At 51.4% G+C, this 10,704-nt stretch overlaps 1 protein-coding gene across 1 annotated transcript in view; it reads right to left on the bottom strand.

Annotated features, from left to right (window-relative positions):
* The window catches only part of LOC124469803 (cilia- and flagella-associated protein 54-like), a gene marked incomplete at its 3' end in the record, with an annotated part of 27,084 nt that extends 20,028 nt beyond the window's left edge, over positions 1-7,056 (bottom strand). Inside the window, exons 1-22 of the mRNA XM_047023298.1 lie at positions 6,908-7,056; positions 6,645-6,750; positions 6,384-6,527; positions 6,095-6,260; positions 5,884-5,942; positions 5,625-5,729; positions 5,436-5,549; positions 5,102-5,203; positions 4,816-5,008; positions 4,587-4,685; positions 4,396-4,508; positions 4,073-4,181; positions 3,829-3,914; positions 3,516-3,638; positions 3,183-3,414; positions 2,947-3,104; positions 1,976-2,207; positions 1,776-1,853; positions 1,448-1,569; positions 1,108-1,287; positions 574-666; positions 1-94 (exon numbers count right to left, since the gene is read on the bottom strand). The exon at positions 1-94 is cut by the window's left edge and continues 92 nt beyond it. Coding sequence (XP_046879254.1) covers positions 1-94; positions 574-666; positions 1,108-1,287; positions 1,448-1,569; positions 1,776-1,853; positions 1,976-2,207; positions 2,947-3,104; positions 3,183-3,414; positions 3,516-3,638; positions 3,829-3,914; positions 4,073-4,181; positions 4,396-4,508; positions 4,587-4,685; positions 4,816-5,008; positions 5,102-5,203; positions 5,436-5,549; positions 5,625-5,729; positions 5,884-5,942; positions 6,095-6,260; positions 6,384-6,527; positions 6,645-6,750; positions 6,908-7,056 — 2,857 coding nt within the window. The remainder of the gene's footprint in view (positions 95-573; positions 667-1,107; positions 1,288-1,447; positions 1,570-1,775; positions 1,854-1,975; positions 2,208-2,946; positions 3,105-3,182; positions 3,415-3,515; positions 3,639-3,828; positions 3,915-4,072; positions 4,182-4,395; positions 4,509-4,586; positions 4,686-4,815; positions 5,009-5,101; positions 5,204-5,435; positions 5,550-5,624; positions 5,730-5,883; positions 5,943-6,094; positions 6,261-6,383; positions 6,528-6,644; positions 6,751-6,907) is intronic.
* Between the last annotated feature and the right edge of the window lie 3,648 nt (positions 7,057-10,704).

Raw genomic sequence — 10,704 nt, 5'->3', positions numbered from 1 at the left:
TGCCATGCCCGTCGTAGGCTGCCACTGCAAACACATACTTCTGGTTGGGCTCCAAGCCCTCCACCCTCAGCACGCACTCTCCTAGTGCTGGTACCTGGACACACACACACACACAGTGCTGAGCCCAGAGAGGGAAGACAGACAGCCAGAGAGACAGACAGACAGAGAGAGAGACAGACAGATAGACAGACAGAGAGAGAGACAGACAGAGAGAGACAGACAGACAGAGAGAGAGAGAGAGACAGACATAAACAGACAGAGAGACAGACAGACAGAGAGAGAGACAGAGAGATAGACAGACAGAGAGAGAGAGAGACAGACAGAGAGAGACAGACAGACAGACAGAGAGAGAGAGACAGAGAGAGACAGACAGAGACAGACATAAACAGACAGAGAGACAGACAGACAGAGAGAGAGACAGAGAGATAGACAGACAGAGAGAGAGAGAGAGACAGACAGAGAGAGACAGACAGACAGACAGAGAGAGAGAGACAGAGAGAGACAGACAGAGACAGACATAAACAGACAGAGAGACAGAGAGACAGACAGACAAAGAGACAGAGAGAGACTGACCTGGTCTCCAGTGCCCACCAGTTGACAGTCTCCCAAACGCACCTTCAGGTTGACACCCTCTGCCTCTCGGCCATAGATGCAGTACCAACACACCTAGAACACAGTACCAACACACCTAGAACACAGTACCAACACACCTAGAACACAGAACCAACACACCTAGAACACAGTACCAACACACCTAGAACACAGTACCAACACACCTAGAACACAGAACCAACACACCTAGAACACAGTACCAACACACCTAGAACACAGTACCAACACACCTAGAACACAGAACCAACACACCTAGAACACAGTACCAACACACCTAGAACACAGTACCAACACACCTAGAACACAGAACCAACACACCTAGAACACAGTACCAACACACCTAGAACACAGAACCAACACACCTAGAACACAGTACCAACACACCTAGAACACAGAACCAACACACCTAGAACACAGTACCAACACACCTAGAATACAGAACCAGACTGGCAGCCAACACCAGAACGTAGCGATGTGAGTGTGTGGTAACCTCACCTGCTGTTCCAGGGCGTAGGGGGCGGGGGCGAAGGTCATGGAGTGATTAGTCCGGGAGAGGAGGATGGGAGGAGGGGGAGGCCTGTTCTTCCTCTCCTCCTCCACCATCCCTCCATCCCTCCTCTCCAGCCCTGCTCTCCGCTCCTCCACCCCTGCCTTCTCCAACTGCAGCACTGCCTCCTGCAGAACACAGGGGGGGCAGGGAGGGAGGGGAGAGTCAGGAAGGGGGTGAGTCAGGGAGGGAGGAAGGGGGTGAGTCAGGGAGGGAGGGAGGTACAGAGGACAGAACAGTTCTCAGTTCTCCTGAGGTTGTAGTGTACAGTAGCGGTGCTGGTCTGACCTCCAGGATCCTCTGGGTGGCGCTGTTGTCCTGGTGGTGCCTGTGAGCCAGCACAGCCTTCTGGACGAGGAAGAGAGCCCTGGAGACACGGTTCTTCTTGATCTTTTCCAACAGGGCGCTCTCTAAAAGACATACAGGAGTCACACAGAGCACAGCAGGGACACCTGGGGCGTCAGAATCCATGCTCTCTCAGGGTTAGGGTTCTGCTCCTGGAGAACAGTGAACCTACAGTCAACCTACAGGAGGGAATCTCTCCAGGAGCAGGGTATCTCCAGGAGCAGGGTATCTCCAGGGGCAGGGTTGGAGTGTCTGGTAGGTCAGGACTCACCTCTCTGGGATGCTGTCTCCAGTACCTCCACACCAGAGGGCTGCAGAGACCTTCTACTGTCACCACACTCCAGCTCAGCTGGGGAACACACACACACACACACACAGGCTGTAGATGATCTTATGGGTCCTGGTGGTCCCAGTCTGTGTAGCGCATAAAGCAGTCACAGTTTTCTCATCCTAACACAAGCTGTCAGGTACCTGGGCAGGTGAGGATCAGCTCGAGGGAGACCCTGTGCTGAATAGCCAGAAGTTCCACGACTTGGTCCACAGGAACAAGAAACAAGCAGGTATTCTTCAACACTTCTGTGTCCTCTCCTCCTCCTCCTCCTCCTGCTGTCTCCTCTCCTCCATGTGTTCCCCCTCCTCCTCCTCCTCCTCCTGCTGCTGCTGTCTCTCTTGCAGGTGAGCGACTGGCCATCCTTCTATATTTCTATCAAGCCAGAGAGATCCAGGTTAGACCAGGAACAAGGAGTCAGGTGGCTGAGGGGTTAGGGAATCGGACGAGTAATCAGAAGGTTGCCGGTTAATGCCAAATGACGTTGTGTCCTTGGGGAAGGCACTTCAACCTACTTGCCTCGGGGAGAATGTCCCTGTACTTACTGTAAGTCACTCTGGATAAGAGCGTCTGCTAAATGATTAAATGTAAATGTAGGAACAGACCAGTTTGCCCTTAGAGAGATGGGGAGCAGGGAGAATTCAGATGTGTGTGTTTGTAACTTTGTGTCTATAACTGTGTGTCTGTAACTGTGTCAGTAACTGTGTGTCTCTGTAACTGTGTGTGTCTGTAACTGTGTGTCTGTAACTCTGTGTGTCTGTAACTGTGTGTCTGTAACTCTGTGTGTCTGTAACTGTGTGTCTGTAACTCTGTGTGTCTGTAACTGTGTGTCTGTAGCTGTGTGTGTCTGTAACTGTGTGTCTGTAGCTGTGTGTGTCTGTAACTGTGTGTCTGTAACTGTGTGTCTGTAACTGTGTGTCTGTAACTCTGTGTGTCTGTAACTGTGTGTCTGTAGCTGTGTGTCTGTAACTGTGTGTGTCTGTAACTGTGTCTGTAACTGTGTGTCTGTAGCTGTGTGTGTCTGTAACTGTGTGTGTCTGTAACTGTGTGTCTGTAACTGTGTGTGTCTGTAACTGTGTGTCTGTAACTGTGTGTGTGGCGCTGGAAGAGGCACCTGCAGGAAGACGTTGTCAGCGATGGCGCTGCCGTCGGCAGGCATCATGGCGGTCCAGCCCTGGACGATGCCCTCCAGACCTCGCTGCACCACCTCACACACAGCCTGGAGCCGCTCCTGAGTGGGAGTGGCCTGAGCAGTGATGTCATCGCTGGAGGCTGCAGCAGAGATCACACATGAGGATCTGCTGTGGTGTGAGTGTGTGTGTATGTGTGTGAGTGTGTGTGTGCGTGTACCTGTCCTGGGTCTGCCCCGTGCTGTAGGCTCCGGGGCGTGGGGCGGGGCGTGGGGCGGGGCGTGGGGCGGGGCGTGGGGCGGGGCGTGGGGCGGGGCGTGGGGCGGGGCGTGGGCGGTGCTCTCCAGGACAGAGGCCAGTCTCAGGGTGATCTCTGCCTGCAGCAGAGGGTCCCATTCCCCCAGACCACACACACACACCACCTCCCCCAGCCAGGACAGCACTCTCACCCACTACACACACACACACAACCATGAAGAACACACAGACCACCATGAAGTATACATACACTCCCCCAACACACTGTGTGTGTATGTGTGTGTGTTGGGCCCACCTGCTCCAGGCCCCTCAGGAGGTGTGTGTGGGGGGTGTTCTGGGCTGTGTGGAACACGGGCTTACACCTGGCCCACAGGTACAACACCAGGTCCAGGACCAGGTCTGCGTCAGGCTGCACCCTCTGCAGGGCCACACAGGGGTAAGCACACACACACACACACATGCACTCATACACACACATGCACTCACACATACACTCACACACACACATACACACACACGTGCACTCACACACACACACGTGCACTCACACACACATGCATACACACACACGCAGGCAGACACAGGGAAGGTGGAGGAGAGGGTCTGACCTGACTAGAGTCACACACACACACGTGTAGGGTCTGAGCCAGGACGAACAGCTCATCACTCATACACCCCCCCAGCCCGTCCTTATCTGCATACACACACACACACACACACACAGTCAGATGAACACATGGAAACAAAGAATCAGATAAACACCTGAATCCAACCACAGGTATGAACTACATCCTGCTGACACAGAGCAGTGTGTGTGTGTGTGTGTGTGTGTGTGTGTGTGTGTGTGTGTACCAGGTTGGTCCTTGTTGTTGAGGTGTTTGTGAGATGACAGCAGGCGCTCCATGGCCTGCAGCAGAACCAGATCCAGCTCTGCTGCCCTGAACTCCTGCTGCCCCAGGGTCTGCACACACACACACAAACACACACACACACACACACACATACATACATACACAGATACACACACCAGAAACATTATGTGCAGTTTATACAAACAATTTGTATAGACTACTGGCCAGGGTTAAAGTTATCTTGGTGACAGACAGACAAAAAGTTGAAAGGTTATCATTGTGACTGACAGACAGGAAGTAGTAAAGGGTAACTCTGTGACTTACAGACAGGAAGTTGAGCAGATGGTCAGACAGTGTACAGAACATGTCCCACTGTTCGTAGCGATATAGCAGCTTGATAAAGCTCACTGCTGCCTGCACAGACACTCTGTTCTCCCCTGGAACAGACACAGTCAGGTTTGACATATATTGTCAGGGTTACTAGGTTAAGGTCAGGGGTCAGGGTCACCACTAACCTGCCACAGCCAGCTCCAGCAGAGAGGAGGAGGTGCAGAGTGAACTCAGACAGGAAGGCAGGCTCTCATCCCACTCCTTCTCTATAGATCCCCCCTTCCCTTCACACACAAACACACACACACCCACACACACACACCGTGAGTGCCCGTGAGACTGACCAGACAGCAGTGTATGTGTGTGTGAGTGTATAAGAGTGTGTGTGAGTGTGTAAGAGAGTGTGTGTCTGACCGGCCAGCAGACTGGCCGCAGCAGCCAGCAGCTCCAGGACCACCTCCTGGGGCTCGGGCTCCTCAGGCAGACCAGTGTGCAGGGGCCGGCAGGGACCACCTCCCAGGGCCTCCAGCACAGCCAGCAGCTGGGCCGCCGCCCCCTCAAACACCTCCACCAGCACCCGCTCTGTGGCTGTACGGGGCCACGGCATCTGGGGGGGAGGCACATGTAACGTGTTGCAAGATCGTTATCGGCAGGGTTGTTATACAGTACAGAAAAACAGCAAGGTTAGAAGGTTAGATACCCCCTGGATCTCCTTCAGAGTGCTCTTCAGCTTGGGCCTGAACATGCCTTTAGGCTTCCTCCGGGGCTCATACACCGAGCGCCTGAACACCATGGCTGTCAGCTGCACACACACACATACACCTTCAGTCAGATGGTCACAGTCTAGAGGGGGACAGAGAGTCTAGAGGGGGACAGAGAGTCTAGAGGGGGACAGAGAGTCTAGAGGGGGACAGAGAGTCTAGAGGGGGACAGAGAGTCTAGAGGGGGACAGAGAGTCTAGAGGGGGACAGAGAGTCTAGAGGGGGACAGAGAGTCTAGAGGGGGACAGAGAGTCTAGAGGGGGACACAGTTACCTTGATGGTGGCTTCCTTGTAGGCTCTCTGGGTGTCTGGGGAGGCAGGAAGGCCGCTCATCTCCTCCAGCCTGCCCAGCTCACTCACCTTGCCCAGCGCCCCCCGCGCAAACACCTGCACACAACACGGCTGTGAGGACACACACACAAACTGCAAACACACACACACACTGCAAACACAAACACACACCTCGGCCTGCAGGCTAGCCTGGCTGTGGTAGTAGCAGTGGCAGACAGCACAGTACAGGGTGGACCTCCAGGACAGGAAGCCAGCGGTCGCCAGGGGAACGGATGTCTCCAGACACACACACGCCCACAGAAGATACTCTAGAGTCTGGGGGGAGGGGGGGTTCAGGAAGTGACGAGGTCCGACCACAGATTTTAATATATGCACTATACTGCCTTCTACTGGGCTGTGCGTGCTCTAGTTCCCCCAGGGGACCTGGTACCTGTGCAGTTTGGTTCATGGACATCAGGTGACGACAGATGTTATAGATATACAAGGAGCCTGGAGGAGAGAGGGAGACAGAGGAGGGGAGGGAGAGGAAGGGAGGGAGGGATAGAGAGGGAAAGAGAGAGACAGAGAGGTGGTTAGGGGGGTTGGAGTTACAGTCTAACAGAGCTCCTGTACCCTCTCTCACCCCCAGAGGGCAGAGCTACCGTTGTAGACGAGCCAGCAGAGCTGGTCGTGTGGCAAAGCGGCCTGCATCATCACCCGGATGAAGCCCAGCAGGGCCAGCAGTCTCTGGACGCCCTGTGGACCAGACCGGCCCGTACACTGCTCCAGCTGGAAACAACACTGGCAGCAGCCCTGCAATGCCCGGAACTACACAGGACAGGAGAGGAGGAGGAAGAGGAGGAGGACAGGAGAAGAAAGGTGAAGAAGCATTATGTGATCATATTCTCTCTCTACTCAAGCACACACACACACACAGTCTCAGCCCCTCACAGTAAGCTTGGCCCGGTCTGTGTCAAAGCCGTCTGGGAAGAAGCAGGTCTTGAAGTGCTCCACGTCCTCGATGTCTGCTATGCCGCTGGTACTGACCAGCTGCAGGTAGCGCCCGTAGCCCTGCCACAGCGCCAGCCTGTAGAACTGAGCAGAGAGACACCGTTTAGCTGGTCTGAAGTGTTGTGGATACAGGGGCAGTTCTCGGAACCCCTTGTGCCCCCCTAAATGTAGAGTCTGAAATTATTCTGTGATTATTCAAACCTTTATTTCGAACAGAAAATCGGCTATATGCAGCATATGGTTCTCGTAATAGGCGGTTGGAAGTCGAGGTTTGTACTTGTTCCATATATCAAAGATACTTTTGGCTCTGTGGTAGAGAGAAGAGAGAAGCCGTTAGCTACATTGGTTGGAAACATCCACAGACACAGCGACGGTTACAAAAGCAACGTCTGCTAACCAGCTAGCTAGCTAGCTAACCAGCTCGAGCCAAAGTGAACTGTACAGTCATAAAGTTATCTTCTCACCCTCTCGAGTACGATTTGTGGTCATAGGTAGGCAAATTATTGACTCGTTTCATTAACGACATAAACTCTTTGATGTCGCTATCAAAAGCAGAAATTACGGGGTTTCTTTTGTCAATTTCCCCGTAAAATGACGCCGGTAAGTTTTCCATTTTAACGAAGAAAACCTCAAGCTAGCTACAACATAAAGCAACAAACTGTTGGGATAGGAACAGGTGGTTGTCATGGTAGCGACGCTCAAACCTGGCGGGTTGCCAGGTTTGTTTCCAGTATCCCCTATTCAGGGACACGTGAAAATTAGGGATGAATGTTAAAGGACACTACACAATGAACCAGTTGCCAGGTGATAGTGAATCTCCTGGATTCTCAGAGCGGGAACGTCTTATCAAGAAATATTTTGTATTGAGTATTGAGTGATCATTCCAGTAGGTGGTACTAAAGCTCTTCTGCTAAAAAAGCAGGGAAACGTTGACTGTGGGATCTCCTGTTTTTATTCAAGTTACCATGGCAATGGTCCCTGATAGAAGCTATGCAGCCACAGTCAGTGCGCTCTCTGTTGCGGTTGGAACTGAAAAGTCAAAAGGGCACGATGCTGTTTTTCAACAGGACAGCCGGCCTCGCGGTTAAAAAGCTTTTTCATTCACCAGCACTTTCTTTAGCACAGCCAGAGATCGATGTAACCTTTTATAAAACAAAGGTGATGAAAGGTTGAGTGTGGTGAAAGTCAATGAACTAGTGCGGCTTTCATCCTCCGGGTCCCCGACTGAGCGCCGCTCTCTCCTGCAAGAGGGTGGCGCGGACCAGTCCTCCACTTCAAGTGGAAACTGATGTTTGTCGACCGAAAAAAAAGAACAATAATCTAGCATGTCAATAAAAATATTCTACAGTGACATTTATCTTTTAGTGAGAAATATTTATAGTGTACTGAATAGCAGATATTAAATTAATAACTGGCCCTGGGTTTTATGTGCAAACGGGAATGTACGAATCCAGGAAAGAAGACTGTTCGCTTCCAGTGTCAGTCGCAGAGAAAGTATCTCTTTGTAATACAATTATTAAAGAAAGAATAGTAGGCCTACTGTAGGCTAGGCTACTGATCACTGGACTAAGGTCTCGGAACAGGGGTAGGCATACAGTCGTCTGTAGCCTAAACCAGGGGCGAATCTAGGTTCCCACTTTTGGGGGGGCTAAGCCCCTAGATAAAACCTATTATTTTTCCTGTGACCCAGCAAAACTAGGGGGGTCTGGGGGCAAGTTCACCCAGAATTTTTGGGTGAAAATATCCTTTTAAATGGTGTCCTCTAGTGGGTTTTAAGAAGAGAAATGAACAAATTTAGATTTAAAATATAAAGGAAAAAAAATGTTAATATATATTTTCTATATAATGATAATTTTTTGAGCGGGCTAATGAAAGGAGGGAGGGAGGGATAGTGAGAGGAGGATTAGGGGGCAGAGGGGGAGGGGGGCTGAAAGAAGGTTTGGGGGAGAGGGAGAGAGGGTGGGGTTGAGAGGGAGAGAGAGGGAGAAACAGAGAATGAGATGTGGAAGACTGAAAGGGACAGTCTAGCCTACTTCAAAGGAGTGTCTGGGCGATTTTATAGTAGTCTGCACCTTCTGATACCCAGTGTGAAGGTGTGGATTAAGCCAGGCTTTGGTAGTCACCTCTGATCTACCTGTCTGTCTCGACCCTCTCTGCCTCACCTCTGATCTGCCTGTCTCTACCCTCTCTGCCTCACCTCTGATCTACCTGTCTGTCTCTACCCTCTCTGCCTCACCTCTGATCTACCTGTCTGTCTCTATCCTCTGCCTCACCTCTGATCTACCTGCCTGTCTCTATCCTCTCTGCCTCCTGGAACAAGGATCAAACCAGGTTTTCAGGTCATAAGCACTCTCTTACCTCTCAGTTTGATGTGGCCTGCATCTTTTGACGCGTACTGACAGTAACAGAGACATGAATACACAGCAGCTTCATTCACTCATGCTCTCAGATGTGTTACAGGTGTGTGTGATGGGGGGGGGAGCGGGAGGGAAGTGGATAAAAGCGTCGGCTAAATGAATGAATAGTCGTGGAAATGAAGGTGGAGTCGCTGTGTCCAGCTGTTAGGAGATTCAGCTGCCAGTCTATTAAACATTTACAAAAATAATTGCCAACACCTTTATCATGATAAACAGACGAGCTACATACAAACTGTGCATATAGAAAGTGTAGCAGAAAATCAAAAATCAAAGTTCAACAGTATTTCGGTGGTAAGAGTGGACTGGCGGTCTCAGAGTCTTCACGCATCCCAGCGGTGTCCATCGTGGAGGAGAGCCGTGCTCAGAGGGGTGAGGGACGACCCCGCTGCATCTCTGTGCTTCAGACATTACCCAGTAAATAATGAATGCACGTGAACAGGATGGATAGAGATTATTAATATATGACAGTCTGACTAGATGGAAGTTCCAGGTTGTGTAATAGTATCTGTTCAGCTGTGTAGGTCAGCTCTCTCACAGTACAGACCCTCTGTTCAGCTGTGTAGGTCAGGTCTCTCACAGTACAGACCCTCTGGTTCTTGTAGAAGACTTGTGGCAGTTTCTTCAGTTCAGAGATGAGGTTAAACCGTAACAAATTACTTTTTAGGTTCAAAGGAAGTTTGCCTTTGCCTTCCCTCTTTCTGTCTCTATCTTTCTCCCCCCCCCCCCCCCCCTCTCTCTCTCTCTCTCTCTCTCTCTCTCTGTCTGTCTCTCTCTTGTCTTGGCTCTCACTCTTCCCCTCTCTCTTTCTCACTCTCTCGCTTGAGATAAAGGGCTTAACTCTAGCTGAGAACAATAACCAGCTTTCCATACTTGTTATCTAACTTGACCCTTCATCTCCAACAATCAATTATTTGCTGGAATAATCCTTCCCCCCAGAGACGTTGCGTCTGGAGAGACGGGGGGAGGGGGGCAGGGGGGAGCAGGGGGGAACAGAGACAAGGAGGGTTAGGAGCAGGCCGAAGGGGGATGAGGATGGGGTTGAGGAGGGTGGTGAGGAGTGGGGTGAGGAGGGGGGTGAGGAGGTGGATGAGGAGGGGTTGAGGAGGGGGATGAGGAGGGGTTGTGGAGGGGGATGAGGGGGGGATGAGGAGGTGGATGAGGGGGGGTTGAGGAGGGGGATGAGGAGGGGGATAAGGAGGGGGGTGAGAAGGGGGTCTCTCTCTGGGGCTCCACATGGCTGAGGGGACTCTCTGAGGGGGGACTCTGGGGGACTCTCTCCTTTCAGACAGAGCTGCTGAAGGTGACAGCAGAAAGGCCAACTGCAGAGAACTCTCTCTGTCGCTCTCTCTCTCTCATACTCTCTCTTTCAGAAGGTACACTTTTAAAGGATTTGACATTTCACCATGGAGCATGGAGAATTACTCTGCGAAGGGAAATCGATCATGACTGATGTGATTCTGGCTTGTGTATTGGTTATCGTTTGGCATTGTCACACAAAGTCCCCAAGACATTCAGGCTTCACTGATCAAAAATGATCAGAAACGTTCTTCTAGTATTGAAAGGCCGTCATGAGAACAATCATTCCTTATCCTCAGCTCCTAAACAGAAGGTTGCCCCTGACAGAAGACTACCCCCAAACAGGAAGTTCCCCCCAAACAGAAAGTTCCCACCTGACAGGAATTTCCTCCTAGACAGAAAGTTCACCCAAGACCAGAAGTTCATCTTAATCTGCAGGTTTCCGCACTTCTCTTAGGAAGCAGCATTGGCTTGGACAGTCATGTGATCACCATCCCTGCTTCTGGTTATGTCTTCTACCTTCAAGGTAAAGTTCTTCTTTGGTCTTG

Source organism: Hypomesus transpacificus, chromosome 7 (assembly GCF_021917145.1).
Source record: "Hypomesus transpacificus isolate Combined female chromosome 7, fHypTra1, whole genome shotgun sequence".
NCBI lineage: Eukaryota > Metazoa > Chordata > Actinopteri > Osmeriformes > Osmeridae > Hypomesus > Hypomesus transpacificus.
Note: the sequence above shows the minus strand (reverse complement) of the source record. Positions and strands in the feature narration are given on the sequence as shown.